Consider the following 24,383-nt stretch of genomic DNA (forward strand, 5'->3'; position numbering starts at 1 on the left):
CCTGTCACAACTTAACTACTGTGCACAAACGTAAAAATGTACCCTTGAGTCAAAGAAAGTGCAAGTATTGATTGAAGGACTGCACTAGCAGGTCCTCCCAGCAGAAAGTGTTTACTAAAGCCATTACTCCAAACCAAACTGTACGAAGATTCCACTCATCAAGATCTGCATTAGCTTTGCCCTGTCCAACTCCGACAATTGTATATAAACACCATGGAGGGGTGGCTAAGGATAATTTAAATTTGGCATTTGGAAGCTAAATTGACAAAGTTAAGCTCCAGGGATAATAAGTGCTCAGAAAATTTAATTATTAATCAAAATGGGCTCTTGATCGAGATACAATGTCTGTTTCCACCATAATTTGAAGGAGCCTATTGGCAGTTTTGGGACTAGAGTTCTCTGGATGGCTATGCCCAAGAAAATGACCCTCTCAATTGTCCTGATGACTGTTTTCCAGGTGAGAGAAAGACAAACACCTGGGAACTGCCCTATGGGCACGATGACTAGCTACCAACTTGAGAACACTGCACAGGGTTGCTACCAGACAGGGCTGGGACAGGAGGGGTGGCCAATCTCACAGTCCATCTTAGAGGTTGCCCTCAACTAGACACCTTCTTTTGTTCTGCTCACTTGATTCCTTGTGGCGGCATCACGAGGGCTACATGGGTATGGACACCTGGGCCACATGGGTATGGACACCTGGGCTATGTGGGTGTGGACACCTGGGCTCTGTGGGTGTGGACACCTGGGCTATGTGGGTGTGGACACCTGGGCTATGTGAGTGTGAACACCTGGGCTCTGTGGGTATGGACACCTGGGCTATGTGGGTGTGGACACCTGGGCTATGTGGGTATGGACACCTGGGCTCTGTGGGTGTGGACACCTGGGCTATGTGGGTGTGGACACCTGGGCTATGTGGGTGTGGACACCTGGGCTATGTGGGTGTGGACACCTGGGCTATGTGGGTGTGGACACCTGGGCTACATAGGTGTGGACACCTGGGCTATGTGGGTGTGGACACCTGGGCTATGTGGGTGTGGACACCTGGGCCACATGGCTGTGATACCATGGGGCTGTTTGCTTTCCAGGAGCTCCTTTTACCTCATGCCACCCCTTGAGATTCCCCGAGTCCTCGGCCTCTGTGCATGATAGTTCTAGACAGGCACATTGTAAATTGGCACAGCAACTGTGTGGTTATTCAATCCAGTGTTGGCTGTGAGTGGTTACCTGGTGACAGGGTCAATGCCCTCAGGTCACAATCACACATCACTTGTTCTTCTTCCTGGGTCTACTCAGGGACTTGAGAGACCCTCCTCAGGGTGCTTGTCCCTGGCCAGCTCTCCAGCTTCACATGCAGAGACTTCCATGCTGCCTGAAAGAAATCCTGGAATTATCACAGAAACCTGTGAACACTGACCATTTCTCCAGAAGTGTGTCCAATAGGAGGCTGTGCTTACTGACATGCTCATCAGACTTCCATGATGCTTTCAGGGACTCAACCAACTCCCACATACATAATCTTGGCTAGAGATGATGTAAATATATCACTTTGCCTACAGAACAACTGAACCCTGATAAAGTTATCTATTTTCCTTCAAAGGGGGTATTTCTGTCTTGGAAGCTCTGGACTATGAAACATGCAAACGATTTTACCTGGTGGTAGAAGCCAAAGATGGAGGCACCCCAGCCCTCAGCGCTGCAGCCACCGTCAGCATCGACCTCACAGATGTGAATGACAATCCTCCTCAATTCAGTCAAGATGTCTACAGTGCTGTCATCAGTGAGGATGCCTTGGAAGGGGACTCTGTCATTCTGGTAGGTGCCAGCAGTATCTGAATTCTGGAACAAAACATCCTCATGGAGAAGAAATGAGCAAGGTCTGTCTTGGACTTGGTTCACACTCCCCCTTCCAGGGTTTTTGTGTAACCTCCTTCAAAGACGTCTGTCACACGTGGTCTTTCAATGGCTCCTTCCCTGGTTGTTGTATTAGAAAGGGTCTCACAGATTCATTTCTATCAGCGTATGAATTACTAGTCATTGCTTTCCTTCCAGAAGTATATGCTTTTAAAGAAAACACAAGGTATCATAGGTGAACTTTTGAAAGATCACGCCTACTAGTCTGAGGCAGCTAATCCAAGACTAGAGAATAATTGACCCATGACTAAAGCAGAGGTCCATGGGTGTGTTCCCACTGGGGAATGAGGGGTTGCACCAAAACACTGAAAGGGTGAGTGTGAACAAAGCCCATGATTCGAGAGGGAACACAGTCCATTGCGGTGGAAAGGCGTGGCGACAGGAGTGCGAGCCTGGTCACGGGTGTTCACAGTCAGGAAGCAGAGAGCAATGCCCCACTCGGCTTCTGTAATCTTCCTTTCCACTCAGTCTAGGGCCCCTACTCATAGTGATGATGTCATCCATCACCTGTGCCGTCCACAGAGCACTCAAAGGGTCCCCAGAGCTGTGGCTCCGAGTGACCCCCAGTCCAGCCACACACACAATGAAGAACCATCACAAGTGGCTGAGACCACTATGTGCAGAACTGTGAAGAGGTCATGAAATCAACCCTGCCAGTTAGCTCTGGGGTCTGTCATCATTACCTCAAACCCTGATGGAAATCAGGCCTAATTGCTATCAGACTCAGAAAAGGTACAAATGAATGAGGAAATATAAGTGTCCCATGCTAGTGTTGCCCTCTTTGGCCCCACCAATCATCCCCTCCACTGAGAACTTATCATGGGCAGGGGTCCTAGAACACTGTCGTCAGCCAGAGACCCTAAGCACCAACCTTTTGTCTTTCTCTTGTGTTATACCTTGTCTTTGCTTCGTTTCTTTTCTACGAAGCTGATAGCAGAAGATGCAGACAGCAAGCCCAATGGACAGATTCGCTTTTCCATCGTGGGTGGAGACAGGGACAATGAATTTGCTGTGGATCCCATCTTGGGGCTTGTGAAGGTTAAGAAGAAACTGGACCGGGAGCGGGTGAGTGGATTTGGGTCATCCCTCAACCATCCACACCTACAAGATCCCTAGACTCATGGGCACAAACTCCACGTGAGTAACAAGGAAGTGCAGGCAGATATTTGGGTTAGATTTCTGAAAAAAAAATTTCTGCTGATATTAGCTTTTGGCAGATGTTGGGGATCTTAGAGAAAAAGACCAATGTGTACCTTTCTGCACAGTTTGAATTTTAGTCCTTCATAAGTCAGAGAAAGAAGAACCCTTCAACCAGGATGCTATGCCCTGTTTGCATTAGCAACTTCAGTCCTACCTGTGAGCTGCTCAGGAAAGATCACCTGAAGGCACCCAAGGAAAAGAATGATCCAGAAAATCCCTTTGTCCGACTGAGCTAACTCCAAATACTGCCATTCTTGACTGAAACATGTGTTTTCAAAGAAAATTAAATATAGAAATGAATTGCACAGCAATAACCCTAAAAGGCAAATCTAATCTTCTAGGTGATGCAGCCCTCTAGCCCAGGAATACCAAAATCAGTGGTGTGGGTCAGTGATGACAGCCACATTGAACAAAGGCTCAGGCAGAGCCTCAAAGGCGCTGGCTCCTCCCCTCAGGGAAGAGCTAGAAATATCAGGCTGCAGTTTGGATTGGCACGACTAGCTGGAGTGTGATATTGTATCCTTGTGGGCAGAGGCTGGGACATTCCAAACACCCTGAAATACGTAGGCCAGCCCCCAACAGAGAATGAGCCAGCCCCAAATGTTAATGGTGCCGAGGTCTACAGAATATGAGTAAAGGCGACACAGCCAGAGACGTCAGGATATCTGAGCATGCGCAGAAGGGAGGAGGCGCTGCAGTTCCTGATCGCCACCTCAATGCCTTGGCAGGTGTCGGGATACTCCTGCTCATCCAAGCAGTAGATAGTGGCATTCCTGCAATGTCCTCAACGACAACTGTCAACATTGATATTTCTGACGTCAATGACAACAGCCCCGTGTTTACACCTGCCAACTATACTGCTGTGATCCAGGTAAGCAACTCCTGCCTGCCAGGTACTGCCTGTGTGGCTCAGCCTCCTCCCTCTGCTCTGGCTCGTTGAGTTGAGGTTTCTATACAAAATAACTTAGAGTAGGAGACTCTAGCAGCCGAAGTTTACCACTGACAGTTTCAGAGGCTGAGAAGATCAAGATCAAGACTTTCCCAGATCTCATGTCCGGCAGGGGCTCCCATTCTGTTCACAGTGGTGACTGCTAGATGTGTCCTCACTTGGCAGAAAAGACAAACGTGCTCTTTCAGGCTTTTCTATGAGGACATTAGTGCTCAAAAGACCTGTGTCTTAGTACTATTGCATTGGGACCTACTTACCTCCTGTGGGCTATTAGTATCCAATATCAACTTGTGTCTTCCTAAGGAAGGTATGAAAACAACCTCCGTTTTCCACCTCACTTGTTGAGAAGAGTTATTGAGTACTCTTTCTTCTAAGTATTAGATGTCCCATGTACACAGCCTGTCCCCATCACTATGTGTCATGGACTGACACATATTCTCCCACCCCCATGCACACACATGCCTTACAGTTGAAAAAGCCAAGGATCTGTAAGCTTAAATAGTCCTCTCAAGATCATGTAGCTGGAAAGTGGTCAGGATTTGAACTTGAATCTACCATATAAACACATAATATGGATAATCTTTCTACAGTGACAGGCTATCTTTAAGAAACCTGTGGTCTTCTGAATGGGAGAGAGATCAGTATGAACCAGGCCAACTTCAGGAGAGAGCTGAACTTCAGGATAGTTCAGGATAGCTCCTTAAATTCACCTTCCATAGGCAATTTGTTTAGTCCCTTAAATCCACCTGCCTTAAAGTCAGGTTGCAGGATGGAGTGACTTCCAGCTGGCATTCTGATTTCAGGGAAAATGGCAGCCTTCTCTGTTAGCTTATTATTCAGCAGTTAGCTTGTGAGCAGAGTACCTGAGTTTCATTAGTGGAGGCTGAAGGCCAGGTTAGAAAGATGTGCAGACCCAGACTGTGAGTGTGGAAGACTTGGAGAGACAGCTAATGATGCTCATGCCTTACGGGTCCAAGGGATTCTGGAGAAGAAGATCTTACTTTACTCCTTGGGTGTCACGGTGACTCTCAAGCTCTCCCAAGGGCTTTGTGAAGAAGTCAAACGAGAGTGATCGGGTCTCTGGAGAGCCCTCTGGGATCAGATGGAGGACCTTGAGTGTAGCCATCTGTAACTAGCCTCCTTCACCCCAGTGACCCTGAGCTGCCTGGTAATCAGGCTGAGGTGTTCATGAAGCAAATGCTAGCACTGTCTGCTCATGCCTGGCCCCTTGTCAGTGCGATCATATTCCTTCCTGGAGAGACTTTGATTTCCTCTCATCTGCTGCTGCCAGCAGCACATGTGATTGCTCTCCACTTTCATCCCGTACCTCCTCCCCTCCTCCTCTTAGATCTCTGTGGCTGTGGCCTGCCAGAGCACTCTCTGCCTCACCCCACCCTGAACCCTCCTCAAACAAAATACACTTTGCCTTCTCAACATTCCGTTTACGACATGCATCCATCAGCTGGACAGACTATTTCAGATGCGGAAGTCGGCAAAGAGAGCATATGGCCAGGGCCCCCTCCCCCTGCAGGCTGGGCTTGTCTGTAATTTCACACCCTTCCTTCTTAGATGGTGACCCCAAGGACACACATTCTCTCACTCTTTCAGATTCTTCTGCAGAGGAGGAAATGGCCTTCAGAGAATGAGCAAACAAATCAATAAATCTTCTGTTTTGTGTGCTGCTGAGTATGTTGTCTGTGTAAAGCAGTAAATCTTCTCTGGGATGACATGGTCCCATGGTGGGCTCCAAAGAGAGCCAGTGCCTGGAGCCTGATGACCAAGCAGGCAGAGATGTGGAAGAATAGAAACCTCTGAGGTTCTCTCCTAGTCCTCTTTCAAGACTGCCTCCCTTTTCATGCCCAGAATAATAGGTTTATTCCAGCACCTGGCTATCTTCTTCTTCTTTCTTTGTTCATTTCTCTTCTTTTATTTTTTAATTTTAAATTTTTGTTGTTTAAATTTCAACACAAAGTCTCACTATATAGTCTTGGCTTATCTAGAACTCATTCTATATTCTAGACTGGACTCAAACTCATGACAATCCTCCTGCCTCTGGCACCCAACTGCTAGAAATACAAGTGTGAGTTACCATGCTCCTTCTCTATTTCGTACACATAGTTACCATAAACTAATTCAGCATATGAACCTTGGGCTCAGCCAGTATCATGTATTACGCTCCTCATCTCTTGTAACCCAAACATAATCCTTAAACTAGTGTCATCAGCAGGCTAACTAATAAAGCTGACATCAGTCTAGAGAGTGATAAGGCCAAAGTCTAACACAGTGAGACAAGGAGACCAATATTGACCTTAGATACAAAGAACTTCATCTGGGCTTTCAAAGTGAAGAAGATAATCTTTGACCTCAGAAGAAGTTATGACTCTTCATGTTCTTGTTTTGAGATCATGTTTCCAAAATGGTTGCTAAAGTTGAAGACTCTGTCCCTCCTCATTCTCAAGTTGATAAATGTACTATTTACTTTCTTTCCCCTAGAGGAACATGGGACAACCATGTTGTGAGGTGGGTTGTAAAAGTCCATTGGTTTTCTATATTGACTAAAAAGTTTCTTACATGTTGTCTCCCCACAATGTCTGGTAGGACACTGTGTTATAATAGTCTTAGGCCTCCAACAAAATCACAGCACAACATAATCACAAACAACCCACATTGCCATCCCAGCAGGGTGATGCTTTCTGGTCCTGGGTGCATTTCCAAGGTCATCACAAAGGCTGGATAGAGTGTCACTCACAGAGCGTGTAGTTCGGTTCTGAGAGTGATAGCCAGGTGGGACCTGGCTGTATCTTTGGAACCTAAGAACCTGTTCAGCCAAAAGCTTGTGTTGTCATCTGCAGAGATTACAGTCCCCGGGCACAGCAGCGAGGAGGGATACAGATGGGAAAGAGGATGCCTGCAACCACAGCCTGTTTTCAAAGACATAATAAGTACCATGGGGATTGCTTATGGCAAATGCCTGGTGTTCTAGCTCAGCACTCCCAGCCAGAAATGGTGTTTTGTTTGCTTGTTTGTTTGTTTTTAATGTGATAAGAGGTGTAGTTTTAACTTCCTTTATGCAACACTCTTTTATACAGGAAAATAAGCCAGTGGGCACCAGCATCTTACAGCTTGTGGTGACAGACAGAGACTCCTTTCACAACGGGCCTCCCTTCTCCTTCTCTATTTTGTCGGGAAATGAAGATGAGGAGTTTGTGCTGGACTCCCATGGGACCCTGAGGTCAGCAGTGGTCTTCCGGCACATGGAATCCCCAGAGTACCTGCTGTGCATCCAGGTACAGCTTGCTGTCTGTCCACACTGGGTGCTGCTCTCTCATGTCTGTCCTTCTGCCTGTTGGTTGGTTTTTCTTTCTTCACTAAGTCAACATAGCTCATGATAGTGAAGGACTGTTCCTCTTTTAATCCCAAATTCAATTTCTTACCAATAAAGACCAGTTTCTATGTGTGAAACTGAATAAGAAGGAAGAGCATGTCACTGCTCAGCATGGATGTTTCTGGAGGTTGTTTCTCGTGGGCAGTTAGGAGGCTTCAATTGGTACTATAAAGAGTCTTGAGGTTCTAACTGACTCCCGTCCATGCTTCTGGTGTGCTAAGTAGTATCTGCCACTCCTTGCTGAGGAGGATGTCAATCACCATCATAGAAGACTTGGCCATGTCTGACCTCTGCTAAATATACATTCCCTAGTGAGGCAGGAGGAAACCAGGGACTTAGATGACACTCATTTCCAATATCCAAATCCCTCAAGTTCAATGGCCTGTGTGACAAAAAAAAAAAAAAAAAGTCAACAATGGCAGGTATGCAAGGGTCACAAAAAGGAGCCATCAGTGATCAAACATGTAGAGTTCCTGCCTGAACCTTTGCCTATACCAAGATTTGGCTTCCAGTCATAAAACTGAATGACGTTTCAAGCCACTCCTGCCCACAGAAAGCTGCCTGGCCATTTGGAAGGGTGGCTATGGTGACAGTGATTCAGCAGCAGCTCTTTCTCTTCCGTTCCCAGACAAATTAGTAACCGCTGGCTCTAAGCCCATCTGTGAACTCTCCGTTGACACCTTTGTCCAGCTACTTAAATAACGTCATAGCACAGAACATAGACTCCAGGGACAAGGGGACTTTTCGGTGTCTTCTCACGACCCTAGCCCAGATCTCTGCATACCAGCCTAGAGCGCAGGTATCACATCTCCCACAGTAAACCCTCGGACTCCCTCACAGGAAACGCCCACAAGCTCCTTTTTCTTCCTCCAGGGACCCTGTTACTTTACCCTCTCCCCCATATTCAAACTCTCTCTGTGAGAGCAAGCCTGCTGGGTCATTCCTCTGGCTTCATTTTCTCCTGCTCCATCTCTGCACCCATCCCAGGTTAATCCTTTTACTTTATGTCATTCCTTTCCATAAGAGACAAGCAAATGAAAAGCCCTAGTACAGTTCCACTTGTTGGCATGCTTTATGAAAAAATAAATAAATAAATAAATAAATAAATAAATAAATAAATAAATAAATAAATAAATAAATAAGCTTTATCAGGACACAGCTTTACCTATTCATTTCTGCTTCTATGGCTGCTCCTGGGCTCTAGAGACAGAACTGGGTGTTTACAGATCACATAATTCACACATCCTACACTATTAGTCATCCAGTGCTTACAGAAAGTGCTTGCCAACTAAGCCAAAGCTATCTACAGCTGTCATAGCTTGCAAACCTGGGCCTCAGCCTCAGGTCTTCAGATTTTGAATGCCAGGATCCTTAGGTGTACACCATTTCCCTGTCCATCTCTGGCACAGGCTCACTGTCCTGCCACCTTCTGTCCAGTGATGTCATGCCTTTCTGATGCTTTGCTGGCCTCTTACATCGGGGTCGGCAACCTCTGGCAGATCTATGAAATTCAAACTCATCATTGTCCTTTGAGTGTCCACAGTTTGACTTCAAGTTCAACCTCATTTGCCAAACTTGATTCCACCTTCAGGAAGTTTCCATTTTAGCACCTCTTGATTCACATAGCCAAATAAACAGGTAATGATGGCACTGATGAAAATAGCAACAACCATGTGCACAACTACATGCTAACTATTTTTATGGGTCTGATGCCTGTGATAAACACTTTGTAATCACTTTCTCTTTTAATTACCACAAGAACCTCAGGGGCTGATATTACTGTTGTATTCATGTTGAGGATGCAAAGCTTGAAGCTCAGAGAAGTCAAGTCACCCACAACCACAAACAAAATGTGTAGAAAGCTAGACTGAAAGCTTGTGTGGCGCTCAGGACTTGGCCTCCCATTGCCATCTACATTGAGGACACATTTCCTCTGCTGTAGCTCTTTCTGGATCCCTGAGGATCTGTCCCATGGGGACCTGACTTTATTCTGAAGCATGACACCACTGACCCCTCTACCATGCATGACAGGTGCTCATTAAAGATCTGTTGTCATGGTGATTGTTTCATCAGCTCCTCTGTTAAGGGGGGGGGGGTTCAAGCTTCCCATTTCCCCTTTGATGTGCCATCTTTTGTATTCTAAATCTTACCATGATGTAATTCTCATTTAAGTAATGGCATTTCTTCTACGTGCCAAAAGGTGTCACCTGGTCCAGTCAAAGGGAAAGAATCCAACAGAAAACAAATATTCCTTCTCCAAGTGAGGACATCATGTATGGGATTTGTTTTTTCTGTTTTCTGTCTGAAATAAAAATAAGGCAAGCCTGGTGTGGGCATGCTGGGTCTTGTAGCACTCCTGCCCATCATCCCTAAAGTACCCCCACTGGCTTTATTGTGTTGACACGTTTTATTGCCCCTAATACAGCACCCAGAGAATGACTGAGTGTGATAAACCACTCCTCTACTTAAGTGCCCATGCTCAGCATTTCTCAGAATAATGACAAGGGATGGAGGAAGAAGTGGACCCAGAAGAAGGTCCAGACACCTGCTGTCTCAGGGTGATATTTTCATTACTGTTCTTAACTCTTGGTTTGTCCTCCTCTTGGTGTTCCTAGGCAAAAGACTCGGGAAAACCACAGCAAGTTTCTCATACCTACATCCGAGTGCGGGTCATTGAGGAAAGCACCCACAAACCCACAGCCATCCCTCTGGAAATCTTCATTGTCACCATGGAGGATGATTTTCCTGGTGGAGTCATTGGAAAGATCCATGCCACCGATCAGGACATGTATGATGTGCTCACATTTGCCCTGAAATCAGAGCAGAAGAGCTTGTTCAAGGTCAACAGTCATGATGGGAAAATCATTGCCCTGGGAGGGCTGGACAGTGGGAAGTACGTCCTGAACGTCTCTGTGAGTGACGGCCGTTTCCAAGTGCCCATCGATGTTGTGGTGCACGTGGAGCAGCTGGTGCATGAGATGCTGCAAAACACTGTCACCATCCGCTTTGAGAATGTGTCCCCTGAGGACTTTGTGGGGTTGCACATGCATGGGTTCCGGCGCATCCTCCGGAATGCGGTCCTCACCCAGAAGCAGGACAGCCTGCGCATTATTAGCATCCAGCCTGTGGTGGGCACCAACCAGTTGGACATGCTTTTTGCTGTGGAGATGCACAGCAGCGAGTTCTACAAGCCAGCCTACCTGATTCAGAAGCTGTCCAATGCCAGGAGGCACCTAGAGAATGTCATGCATATAGCAGCCATCCTGGAGAAGAACTGCTCAGGACTGGACTGTCAGGAGCAGCACTGTGAGCAGGGTTTGTCACTGGATTCCCATGCACTCATGACCTACAGCACAGCTCGCATCAGCTTCGTGTGTCCGCGTTTCTATAGGAACGTGCGCTGCACCTGTAATGGTGGGTTCTGCTAAATGAATCTCTTCCTATATTGCTTGTTTTTCTCATTGCTGTTACAAAATACCCAGCAAAGGCACTTAAAGAAGAGTCTGTTTTGTGACAGTGTGAGGGTATAGTCTGTCATTGCAGGGAAGTCATGGCAGCAGGAGATTGATGCAGCTGGTCACATGCATAGCTGGAGTCATAAAGCAGAGAGTGAGGAATACCAGTGCTTCATTCTCTCTCTCTCTCTTTTAATCACTTCAGGACCCCAGCGCATGGGTGATGCTGCCCACATTCACAGTGGGTCTTCTCAAATCAATCAACCCTTTCTGGAAACACCTTGGTAGATACACCCACAGGTATTTCCATGATTCTAAATCTAGTCAAGCTAACAGTGAAGATGAATCATCATACCTCCCAACTCTGAGAATTTAGAGGCAGACTGAAATGCCACTCTTGCATCAATCACTCATTCAACTACATAGTAATTCTCACATGCCTAATCTAGATGCTGAGGCTGTAAAAGAAACAAGAAATGGGGGAAATTGGCCCCCATAGTCATGGAGCTGTAGCTTAGTTTGTGAGTGATGGTGACTTGGAAGTGCCCATTGATGTCATCGTGAATGTGGAACAGCTGGTGCAGGAAACGCTGCAACCCTCAGTCGCCACAGGCTTTGATCTTACTGTTGGAGTAAAAGCCCCTGCAGCAGGCTCAGTAGGCAGCTGAGTTTATCCTCTAGGCAGAGATAAACTCAGGTAGGGATCAGAGGAGGGCTTGCCTCAGGAAAGCTTGCCTGAGGAAAGCTTAAAGGATGAGAAAGGAACCCATCCCAAGGAGAATGAAAGCGCTTCCGTCTCTGGCAGGAAGTGGCAGCCATGACAAATGAGACCAGAAAGGGCCATGTACACCCTCAGCCATTAGCTAGGATGAAGAATTAGAAAGCATCCCAAGGCAGCAGGAGCCATAGACTGATTAGAAAGGAAGAAGTGATGGGGTAGGGTATGTCCTTTCCGAAGGGTGCAAAGCGGGCAGGCTAGAGGGTGCTGGTAGCGAATGAGTTAGGAAGCTGGAGCCCAGCTAACAGCAGCACCATTTGCCTCCCTGAGAAACAGGCCAGCTGTCTGAGAGCGCTTTCAAGGGGCAGGCTAACCTCAGATGCAGAGACTAAGCTTCCTGCTTGTCACTGAACCTTGACCTTGACTGGTCAAAGGTCATAGCTGTACAGTCACAGGCCCTCAGTAATCAGTGAGAAGAATTGTTCCCTCTGACCCTTTCCCTCTCTTGACTTGGAAGCCATAAATTCACAGCCTTCCTCTAAGAAAATCATGCTGGCCTTGCTCTTTCCAGTGTGAACTTGGTCCACGGGGACTATGGCCAGAAAAGAAACCATTTATAAAACATCCCTGTGGATAACTGGGCAGCAACTCAGGCCTCTTAAGCACCATTTTGGTTGCAGTTTTGGAGAAAAAGCTCATCAAAGGGAGGGCCTAGGGACTTCAGCCTCCTGCAGGAGCCATTTTGACAGCCTCAGAGCCTCCCAGAAGAGTGGAAACTTGCCCTGTGGTAGGAGTGACTTTGGTTTGCATTTTCATCAGGTAGATGCAGTGAGGGCCAGACCTGTAACATATGTACTTTAGCTGCAAAGTAATTCAACACAAGCATACTAGGTAAAATGCATTTCTGGCAGATGCCACCATGAACAATTTATGAATGCCAGCTGTCCAGGCTCGTCTAGATGTCCTTTGCAGACAAACTGATTTATGCACCAAAGCTGTGCTAGAGAACCCATGTAGTGATTCACAGCAGGGTTCAGAAGGAGTTCAGGACAGGACAGGGCAAACTCTGCAGGAACTGCAGCAACCCATCAATCCTCAGACTCTGAGAACTCAGAGAAAATAAAAATCCTGGGAGGTAGCAGTGCTCTACACAGTGAAGATTCCAAATGAGAAGCACACGGCCTCCTCGGGAGCCAGTGATGCTGAGGATGACTTGTAAGCACCTGCCTACTGTAAAGAAGTTCAGGAATAGAAAATAAGACTCCCTCCTGCAGCCAAAGGAAGCCTTCTGTGATAAGTGTACACAGAGACCAAGTATGGGGGGCTCTTCAGATATAAATATGAGTTCAAGAGATCGGGGCTAGCCAGCTAAACAAAGCGTCTTTATAGGAATGACGTAGTGGATTGTATGTTTGTTTGTTTGTTTGTTGTTTTAATGCAAAGACTTGCTCTGTGGTATATATATTATTCTGGTATTCTAAATGCAATGTTTCAAGGCGATGTCCCCACCCAGGACTCCTATAGTCCCCTTAAATCTTTCTACTCTCAGTAAACCTACAATGCTATTGATTTTGTGACTCGGCCCCTTGGGTAGGCAAGAGGAAGCCTTCCAAGTATTCACTAAGCCTCTCTCTGGTGAGACTAGGCTTGGTCAGAAAAGTCCTTAGCTCTAAGCCAGTCTTAAAATGAAGCTGAAAAGTAAAAGTCTAAAATGTAGTAGTAAATGGAGCTGAAACTATGTGGCTCAGGCTGATCTTCAGCAGATAATGCAAGGATAACCTCCAACAAGAGAGCCATGTGTCTTGGCCAAGCCCACAGTAAAAACTCACACTGGTTCACCACAGAGATCAAAAACTGTTTCCTCAAGGTCTGTGTGTCAAAGTCTTGGTTTCCAGCTGATAGAATTTTTTAAAATGTGTGTGTGTGTGTGTGTGTGATATGTGTATATTTGTACATGTGTTCACACGTGTGTGCCTGCATGTGCATGTGTGTGTGTGTGTGTAGTATGTGTATATTTGTACATGTGTTCACACGTGTGTGCCTGCATGTGCATGTGTGTGTGTGTAGTATGTGTATATTTGTACATGTGTTCACACGTGTGTGCCTGCATGTGCACGTGTGCGTGTGTGTGTGTATGTGTGTATGTGTATGTGTGTGTATGTGTGTGTGTATGTGTGTGTGTATGTGTGTGTGTGTATGTGTGTGTATGTGTGTATGTGTGTGTGTGTATGTGTGTATGTGTGTGTGTGTGTGCATATGCGCATATGGAGGCCCCATGCCAGGCATCTTTCTCATTTTCTCTTCACTTTCCATATTGAGGCGGGTCTCTTGCTGACTCTAGAGCTTGTCAATTTGACTAGTCTACCTAGTAAGCTTGTCCCTGGTGTTCCCTGTCACTGCAGTCTGCGCTCTGCGATCTTATGTGGGTTCTAAAATCACATGTGGATTAGTCCACTGAGGAATTCATAGTTGAGTTGTCTGTTAGCGGTGGCTCTGAGGGGTGAAAGGTCACTGGGGCATACCGTTGAAGAGAGTGCCTTGTTCCTTGATTCTTTCCTGTGTCTCTTGGCTTCCTGGCTGCTGGGAGGTGAGCAACTCTGCTCCACCACTCTCTTCCACCATGATGTTCTGCTTTACCTCAGGCAGTGGAGACAACCGACAGTGGATTTCAAGCCTTTGAAACCGTGAGCCAAACCCAAACATTTCAGCTTGATTTCCTCAGGTGTTTTGTCACAGCAACAAGAAAGAAAGAAAAAAGCAACACGTTGCCAGCATTATAGCAATTTCTTTTCTTCCTATGTAAATCAGAATCTCAGTGGAATGTGCTCCACAGGAACTCTCAGTTAACCCTATTTCCTAGTAGAGTGGTCAGTGTGATCCCAGGGAGGCAGACAGTGTCTCAGACACAGTTTGCAAGGGGCTTGCTGCAGGCGCCAAGCCTCGTGTTCAGGCACGGACAGTAGGCTTGGGTCACAGCCAGGAGTCTGTCAACACTTGTGCCTCTACTGCTGATGAGCAGCAAAACAAACAGGGAGAAATGTCACAAGTTAAAGAAGAAGAAATTCTCCCCCAAGCTCAGGGGCCAAGCTATTGTCCCTCTCGCTTCTGCAAAAGTTTCCTTTTAAGTGAAAATATAATAAAGGAATGTAAAAGGTTAGCAGGTGCTGACTTTTGAGGCATCTTTTCATTTATTAAAAATAAAGGATCACTAAATTCAACAGACATTTTTCTCCCCAATACACACACACACACACACACACACACACAATCTAACTCACACCCTAGTGTGGCTGTTCTTCTGTTTATCCTGGGAGACTGACAGATTCATTAAATGGTCTTTCCCACCGCTTGGTGGAATAATTAGCATGATAAATGAATGTAGTGATCATTTGGGGCTATATAGTGATGTTTATACAGAGTTGGCCTCAGTACTCCGCCCCCTCCCTACTTCCAGCTCGTCTTTTTCTCATGCAGATTTTTGGGTCCAATTATCATCATTAGCATCTTGAACCAAAATGCTGAGTTGTGCTAACAAGTGAAATCCAATGTGAATTTTACTGCCAAATAAGCTCATTAAATCCCAGCCACCGTGAAACAGCTCCTTTGAACAGAACTAGAGAGACACAGAGTTCTGATGTCCTGAGATGACTTCCACTCGAAACGTTGAGTAGTCAATGAACATTGGCATGCCAGTCAGGAAGTCTGACATCGAGTTAAACAGGGAGTGATAGATGTCATGGCCCTCCCATGGGTAAGCAAAAGGAAAGGATGTCAAAACAACACATGAGACCATACTGATTATCCTCATTTTAAATTTTTCATTAGCTGCTCAAAAAATACGAAATAAAAATATATCAAAAAGGACATATTGTCTAGAATCGACTCCCAAGGTGACCATCAGCATTTAAAGTCAGTGTGTTTACAGAAGCCATGGCAGAAGCAGCTGCCTGGTTTGTCATATTTATTCAAATAAGAAACAGAATGGAACCTAGAGGGCCAGGTGAGATGAATGGGACATTTCCGTGAGTGATGCTCCAGGACAGACAGAGATGAGTGGGACAGCAGCCATGCAAGCCAGCCAGCAAGGGAGGCCATAGCAGCACCTAGGCACTGGAGCTGATCGTGTCAGCTTGGCGGGATGGGCAGCCTGGGGAGTTCCCTTACCTTATCTCCATTCAGAGAGCACCTGAAATGGACATTTAAGCGAAGAAATGAATTCAGAAAGAGCAATTGCGAGTGTAGAGGTGGAGTTTATGAAGGTTTTAACCCAGATCTTAAGCTCAGGGATTAGTAGAGGGGCACACAAGAAGAAAGTGAGACCCAAAAGCTTCGGTGTGGGCTTCTCAAAGGACGGGCACAGCTCACTGTCTTTTCTACAGTCATAAACAGGATTTGAGTATATTTGAAGTTATTATGGTTGAAGAATTGCTTAAGGAATTTAGACAATCCCAACGTGGGTTCCTGACGCTTACCAGACAGGACTACAGGTTAGTAGATAGAACGCTAGATGCCAAGGATGCAAGAAGATGGGCTGTCCTCACCCACCTTAAACTTAGTCTACTTGTTTTGTAAGCTTCTCAGTAAATATCCAGAGGAGGGGGAGGCCCTCTAGAGGTCATAGACACTTAACAGAAATATGGTCTCTACACTGGCAGTCTTTATGGTGAATATTACTTGTACTAGAATTCTTGATTTTTACCTGGCAAGAGGCCTTGACCAGACTCTGGGTCGAGGGGCTCCTTTTTCTTCCAAGGTCCTTATAATTCTCCTGTCTTTCTATCCTACCTCACTGGAACCTGAGTGGGGTCTGGCAGAATGCCTGGAATTAGGCAGGTGGCCACAGGGGAGAACTCCAAAAGAGGAGTGTGGGAGCCAAGGCATGGAAATGAAGAGGTGCACAGTTCACCCACAGATCGAAGCAGGGATGGACGAAGAATTAATATCTGTTGGGCCACGACCAGTTTCCAATTCTGTTTCTAGAATTACATTGAACACTGTGACTTATCATCAGCTCTCTTCAAAAACTGAAGAAACTGAGACTTGGAAATGTCTGTTGACAGGCTCACAGCTGCAGAGCTCATAAATGGCTAAACCAAGATTCGTATACGACCATCTTGCTGCAAGCATTTGTTAGCTGCAGCACCTTGCTACCTCTGTGCAACTGTAGAATGAGCTTGGAGGCCACCCAGCCCAACTCCCCCACACTGAAGATATGTCTGCTTTATCCCTGGTGTAGAAATTCAGCTAAGGCTTAAGCACCAGCCCAGGGTCTCTCCAGATGATTGCACACCACTCCACCAAAATCCATCTTCTTATATCACACAGCTTCAGCCTTGACAGACTCACAGAACCCTGCCTGTTCATCCCTTCTCTGCAGCCTGCCTGGGATAGCTAAGGAGAATGATTATGATTCCTCGGGTCTTCTTTTCCCAGCCAAACACCAGTGTTCTTTTACTCCTTGATATAAACAATCACATGCTGCCAAGAAGAAGAAGGGGCATAATTGGGGCACAGAGGAGCTATCAAGGAGAGAAGTATCAGTTTTAGTTGGAGGAGTCTAAGAAAGACTTTGGAAGCAGGAGTTTTTGATGATGTGATTTTGCTAATCAGGCATGCATGTTGAGCAAAGAAAACAGTGAAGAGGAAAACCCAAGCTTTGGGCAGGATCTGAAGATGCATGGTGAAATGGTTGGCACAGTCCTTATCCCCACGAAGCCTAAAACAGCATCATGATGTCCAAAAGGTAGCAGAGCTGGGCTCGCTGGCTGGGAAGGAGTAAGAACAGTCCCTGGAGTGGATACTATAGAACAGGGAAGGAGAGCCTGTTAGTAGATGACCATGGTGATGCATTCTAATAAGTATGGTAAAATAAAATGAGAGATTCTGAGGCAGCATAACACTTGAAACTTGGCTATGAGCTTCTTAAAACTAAAAAAGAATTTTCTGACTTGGGTTTGTTCTCAGTCTAGAGTTTGTTGGTACTAATCATCTGAGGACTTTCCATCCACATAAGATGGCTCCAGGGAGGATGTCTTGAATAAAACCAAACTTGGCCATTAGTGAAATAATACAAAAAAAGATGGCTGAGCCAAGCATAATATAGCCTGGGCATGTCTCTGCTTCTTGGAAAGCCACAGAGATTGCTTCAAATCTTGATTCTCAGGAGAGTATGTCTCATATCTTCTTGCAGACCATGAATCAAGAAGGCATCTCGCTGACTTACACAGCATTTACCAAGACACAGCATCTCAGCAAAGCATGTGGGGATTGGTTCGGGGATTTAGCATTAGTTATTGGATTCTTCAGCATAATGAGGCAATGGCATAAATCAAGAAATGGACTCCGCTCAAAGTGGCAGTTTAATAATCACAGCTAGATGCTGATGTATTAGCCATTGGATCAGACATAATCCCGAGGGGTGTGGGAATACTCCGGCAGTGAGGAGAGTCGGAAATATGGAAGCAAAGCCTCCTAAAAGTCTCCAGGGAACCAACCTTTGCACTGCACAGAAGCACTGAGCTCCAGCTCAGGTGGCTTTTCTGTTGTCAGAACTACAGAAAGAACTAGAATTTCCACCTGAGAAGAGCTTCAGGAAGTGGGAAGTTACAGAGAACAGACACACCCTGTGTGCATCTCCCTGGTGTAGGAAAAACAGCTACAATTGAGGTAGGGAAGATAGCCACGTGGAGGAGGAGGAGGAAGAGGTATACAGATGTGTCTGCAGTGGAAAAGGCAGGGGACTGCCTGAGGTGGAAAAGGTTGGAGGACTGTGCATGACATGGAGACGCTAGGATGTGCCTGAAATGGACACGGTGGGGCCTGTATTTGATGTGGAGAATATGAGAGAGCTGTGTCTGAAGAGGACTCGGAGAGGGCTTGTGCCTGAGGTGGATAAGGTGGGAAGTCATGCCTGAGACCTGGAAGGAGAGGGCTTGTGCCTGAGGTGGAGGTGAAGGGTTGTACCTGAAGTGGAGAAGCTTAGGGAGGACTCTCCCTAAGGTGGAAACCCTTCGCTTTGGAGCAGAAGTGGAGATAAGGGACTGTACACGGGGTGGAGAAGACAAAAGCTGTCCCTGGATTAGAGAAGGCAGGAGGCTCTATCCAGGAGTGGAAGCCTAGACACATAGCTACACAGGCCCTGTGAGCCTGGAGAGTCAAAGGCTCTAGGCCTGATTTTTGCAGCTCCGATACACATCGTATTCCCTGTCATCTCTCAATTTACGAAGCTGACTCAGATCAGGCAGCAGGCACAGAGATCTGGTTTCTGCCATTTGACAGGTCCTGTTAACATCATCAGTTTATCAGCCTCATTCCAAGTTTTCCTTACAACTCTTTTCTCAGGTACTTCCCCGTTCACTTTTCACAACACCATGAAGAGAATTTGTCCTGATTTTCTGAAAGCAGCCAAGATCCAGAAAAGCTAAGCAACATGTCCAAGACCACAGAGCATATAAATTAAATAACTAACCAGGTCTTCAGTTTGTCAAGAGATCAGAACCCTTTCCTCACACTCCCCCCTTCCCCCAGGGGACCTGGGACTAGGAAATAGAGCTTATTCCTCCTGCTTTGTGTTGTGACAGAGGCTCCCACCGCCCACCCTCCACCGACACAGGACAAACAGAGGCATTTGGCTTGGTAGAGAGGGCGGCCCCTCCCTTCAGGCTCACTCCGCGGTGATGGATGCCTGGAGATGCAGAGCCTGCGGTCTATGGGCCCCACTCCCTCGGCTGTCACGGAGCACAGCACAAGTTCATTAAACCTGCATTCTTCAATGATAGTTAATAAGATAAACTTCCTCCCGGAAGCCAACAGGAGTTGACACTGTCATCTCTTAACTGGCACTCAGGAGCTGATGAGGCACTTTCTGCCACCAGAGAGAGGGTCTTTAAGGCTCTTAACAATAATAGGTGTGCACAGTTGCCTGAGAAGGAATGACATAAACATGGGATTTCTAAAATCAGATTAACCCCTCAGGGTCCACACAGGCAGGCTGCATTCTGTGTACCCAGAAAACTTTAGACCTCTACTGAAAACAGCATGTATCCCCGAAGTGTCCCCAGGGACCCAGCCCTGGCTCCATCAGAGGCCAGGAGCACACAGCTTGTTTCAGAATCAACATTGTAAGCCATGAGTCTTAGACAATATATGCTTCAGAAAGGACCTGAGAATTTCTGTGTTACATGTGGAGACTCTCCTGTTCAGAGGAAGCTGGTTTTCAGTGGTTTTATGCTTTTATTTGAAATAAACTTGTTGACCTAACCACGTCTCGCCAAAGGAGCATATTGGATGTAGACTGGCCTGCAGGCTCTGATTTGCTGTCCGAGTCCCTTAAGCCATCAGAGAGTGGACCTGTGAGCCGAGCTCCCCGACAGGCTGCTGGATTGACTATTTATGGCTAAGCAGATCCCAGGCTGAAATGAAGGCAAAGGACCCTGCAGGTGTCTAAAGCATCCAGAAGTACATTCCTTACCCCAAAATGTCCCCTTCACAATGAAGAGCTTATTAAAAGCAAAAAGGAGGAAGAAATGATGGACGTCAAATGCAGATAGAATGAAAACCCATGTACATCATTATGTGCTGAATACTGGTATTCACTTTAGAATTCACTTGTTATATTTGTATTACTACTTTTCATACCTCATGCTGCTTTTCCCTAGTGGGGATTGGATGTAAAATATTCATTAATTGGTGGCTGTGGTTTAATTATATGCATTTCTGTGTATTATGACATAAAACCCCAAGGAAAAAAAAGAGCTGTGGGCTTGAAATCCAATTGCTTGTAAGTGAATTTGTGCTTTGTCTCAAAGTCAGAGATTCGGCAGATCACATGGAAAGTCCTATGCTAATTATCGTGATGAGAAGGGTAGCAACAGGCCAAACAGGAATAACATGTAGAAATACCTCAGTGCTGAATTTTCTCTGAAATATCGTGGTTATCATTCATTAAATATGCCCATAAAGGTTTAGTTTTATTTTTTAAATATAGTCACAACTTCTATGGGAATAAATATCATCACTGTCACGTGTTTCAACTTACCTATTCATCTTTTCTTCTTTGAAATGGTGGCTTTTAAATTAGAGTTTTGAGAATCTAAGATTTCTTAGAAATGTAGCAGTTACATAAAACTGTAACAGATAATGAATGTAATATCTATAGTGGTATGTTGAAAATGTAGTGATGTTTGGAGACAGCATCCCTACGTGTACTGAAATAGGAAGGTAAAAGGAATGTGATGGAATCGAGAACAACAGATTTATTTACATAAACTACTGCATGATGGTCTTGCTTGGAAGTTACTGTAGCTGAAAGGATCTGCCTAGATAATCCAGACAAGCCTCCTCCTTATGAAGAGGTCTGATGTTCTCCCAGGAGACAGCATCCCTTTTCTGGGACATCCCTTGATCTCACATACCTTACCTATCAAAACAGTGATGTATAGTGTGTGTGTGTGTGTGTGTGTGTGTGTGTGTGTGTGTGTGTGTGTGTGATGTCTGTGGATATCACTTTCCATCATCCTTGTCTGTGGATATCATTTTCCATCATCTTTGTAGGCCCTGACTTATTAGCTCACTGGTCTCAGTTACTTTATTGAATTAATATTTTAGTTTTCTTGTTGAATGAATTCAACTATTTGTTGAATAAATATGCCTAAAGTTATGTTAAAACTTGTCATCAGAGCTCCTTGAAGTGGTTCATGAGATGGTCAAACATCAGTTAATATTCCACCAATACTGATGAATGTATGAAAAGCATAAAGATTTGGGGTGAAATAAATCTCAAGATGTATTTTGTGGCATTGGATCTTGTATAATCATGGTAGAGCTCATTCTAAATAATCAGTTTAAATTCCTTCATCTTCTAAGACTGAGAGCTGGATTGATGCCAAGAGTGACTTTTGCAGCTGATCCGGAGCTAGTGGCAAATGGGGCTGGTGAGTCCTGAGTTTGCAAGTACTGGCGAGCTGCTCCTCTTGGGGACTACAGTTCCAAAAATGTTTGCAGGTAATTAGCGCCACATTCCTGCTTTCTCCTGGACAGTGATGACTGTCATGGGACAGTCTTAATAACCAGGGAAGGCATCATGGAGAGGACTATGTTCAAGAGCCAGCTCCTACCAATGAAGGGAGTAGCTGAAGTCCAGCATGTCCCTCCTTAAGTGGGAAAGAGCACTCCAGCGAGAACACTAACCCACTGAGGAATTGCCATTGCATTTGAGGGTTAATTTTAGTTGATTCACTTTTTCAAGAGTCCTTTGCCCCTTAAACTCTTCCAAGTTGAAAAAATCCTAAATACATTTAGAATACCCTGGGCCTGTGGAAAGCATGCTTCTTTCGATAGGATGTACCTGCCTTCTCCTTAGTTCTGACCTAATTTATCTGGGCCCTAGTCCACTTTAATCTTCTCTCAGGGATTTCCCTTCTAAGGGATTAAACTTTCATCTGACTGAGCGTGAATAGAGCAGTGGAGTGGAAGCCTGACTCAGCCAAGGATAATTCTGCTTTTTCTGATAGCTGTCAGGGACTCCTTATAGATAATCAATAAAATGCCACGTGGCAGAAAGGATTAGGAGACAAAATGAGTTGTGCTTTCACAACTTACAGTTAGACTTTTATTTAGGAATATGTACTCACTACCCCTCTCCCTTCCCTCCCACATCCCTTCCTCCTCACCATCCCCCACCACCCACCCACCCACCCCTGCCTTTCTCTCCCTGAAATCAACAGCTAACATCTCTTACAATGTGCCCTTAAGTTTTTCAGAGTGGTAATGGGCTGCAGAAGACAGAGACATCCACAGTGCTTGCTAGGATTCTGGAAACCTTCAGTACCTCCTGGCAGAGTCCTGATGTGGTGATCTCTCTATAGCTGATATTGGCCCAAATAAAGCTTTGATGTATTTTGTTCTAATAAGATGAACTCTTATCCTTTGCTCTTATCCTGCTTCAGCCTGGCATTGGAATGTTGACAGATACAGAGATCTGTGATGGGCACCAATCGCCAGTGTTGACCATCCTGATGCACATGCTTCTGGGTGGTCCCTTTGTCACTCACTTGAAATCACGTATAGTCCAGGCCTTGACAATTTCTTATGATCCATAAAATTGGTGGTGAATCTTTTAGTGTCCTGATCATGTTGCTTCTGTCTTGGCCACAGGAGGAGTGTGCCCGGGGTCCAATGATCCTTGTGTGGAGAAGCCGTGCCCAGAGGACATGCAATGCGTGGGATACGAGGCCAGCAGGAGACCATTCCTCTGCCAGTGTCCCCCAGGGAAGCTCGGAGAATGCTCAGGTACAGAGTGTCATGGACAGGGCAGGGTTGGATCTCCTGCTCCTGGAACATGTTCCTTGTGTGAATGACTCTGCCCAGAAGACACGTGCCTGTTCATACAACATTTACCTTCAGAAAGGATCATGGCCTATGTTTACCCTCCTGTTTACTTGGGACATGTCACAGCCAGTCCATGCTATGAGACATGAAGATAGGTCTCATTGTGTAAAGGGGAGGTCATGGGTCCACAGTCATGTTGCATGGCTGATATTTACATCATTTTCATCCAAATAATCTTCTTTTGATCTTCGCCCAATGTAACATTTTTATCTCCTTCTCACACTTTATTTTCACTTTGTTTCTCTTCTTTCCTCTTAAAGTGTCTTCATTTGCTACACCAGTAGGATCATCTTTTGTAATAAGGTGTATTTAACACCCAGGCACATTAGTACCAAATTTGGAACCCAAGAGATAGTTACTATCTCTTGTAATGCACACCCAACAGCATGGCTGTGGGTGCTGTGAGTGATATAAGTGATGATAATTATAGCAGTAATCATGGGAATATGAGCTATCGTGCTTAATGTATAAAGAAAGCACTTCGCTGAACACAGGGCTTTAGAAGTTCAGCCTTTGCAAGGAGAAGTCCTATTATAAAAATGAGAACCAAACTCCATCATGGTTGATGTCCAGCATAGAGCTATCCAAGAAATGAAGGGAAAACCAGGGAACTTGAGCAAGTCACTGAGGTGTCCCTGGCCCGACACACATGCCGTGCACACAGCATCCCTTTCTACCGACATCTAAACAGAGAACTTTTGATTGCTGATGACAATCACCCATTTGCTTTATTTCCATTCTCTCTGCTTTTCACTGTACAAGCCTGTTGATCTGTTTGCTGCAGCATTGTATTGGAGAGAATGTTCAAAATTAAAAAGAGGGTTAATTCAGAATCAGGTGAGTTCAGAATCGGTGGAGTGAGTTGGATTACAGACTTGGAAGGGGTGACTCTTCTTTGAGAAGCCGTGCTGTGCCATGTGCCTTGATTTCTTCTGAAAACCCTTTTTCTCCTAACCCTCAAGCTTAAGCCTTTTCAGGGAGAGGGGGGGAGGGAGCCTGTCATTAATGATTCTCCCATGGAACTGTGACAGCAGCGGGGGGCTTTCCTATTCAACAGCTGACCCCCGTTGGCTGGTTGGTGTTACTGGAGAATACAAGTATTTCATGACAGTGGATTTTGCTGCCTTTTCTCTGTTTCACAGAACTGAACATTCTTCTTTTTAATTTTCATTCTGTTTCTTTCACTATGCGGGATTGACTTAGGACCTCGTATATGCAAGGCAAGCACTCTATCATCTAGCTGCTGCTATCCTTTGCTTTTTCATTTTGAGAATAAGTCATCCAGGGTTACAGTGAACTCACCCTATAATCTAAGCAGGCCTTGACTTAAGAGCCTCCCGCAGCAGCCTCTCCTGCTGCTGGGATTTCGGCCTG

At 45.6% G+C, this 24,383-nt stretch overlaps 1 protein-coding gene across 5 annotated transcripts in view; it reads left to right on the top strand.

Moving 5' to 3' along the window:
• Positions 1-24,383, top strand: part of Fat3 (FAT atypical cadherin 3) — a 602,516-nt gene that overhangs the window by 543,212 nt on the left and 34,921 nt on the right. For 2 of the 5 annotated variants that reach the window (XM_037207739.1, XM_037207740.1), the window contains exons 15-20: positions 1,601-1,815; positions 2,842-2,983; positions 3,843-3,985; positions 7,153-7,350; positions 10,064-10,862; positions 22,776-22,910. In XM_037207739.1, the coding sequence (XP_037063634.1) occupies positions 1,601-1,815; positions 2,842-2,983; positions 3,843-3,985; positions 7,153-7,350; positions 10,064-10,862; positions 22,776-22,910 (1,632 nt within the window). Of the gene's footprint in view, positions 1-1,600; positions 1,816-2,841; positions 2,984-3,842; positions 3,986-7,152; positions 7,351-10,063; positions 10,863-22,775; positions 22,911-24,383 lie in introns of those variants that run through there. The other 3 variants (XM_037207737.1, XM_037207738.1, XR_005091996.1) reach the window with 2 other exon arrangements.

Source organism: Peromyscus leucopus, chromosome 7, assembly GCF_004664715.2.
Source record: "Peromyscus leucopus breed LL Stock chromosome 7, UCI_PerLeu_2.1, whole genome shotgun sequence".
NCBI classification, from domain to species: domain Eukaryota; kingdom Metazoa; phylum Chordata; class Mammalia; order Rodentia; family Cricetidae; genus Peromyscus; species Peromyscus leucopus.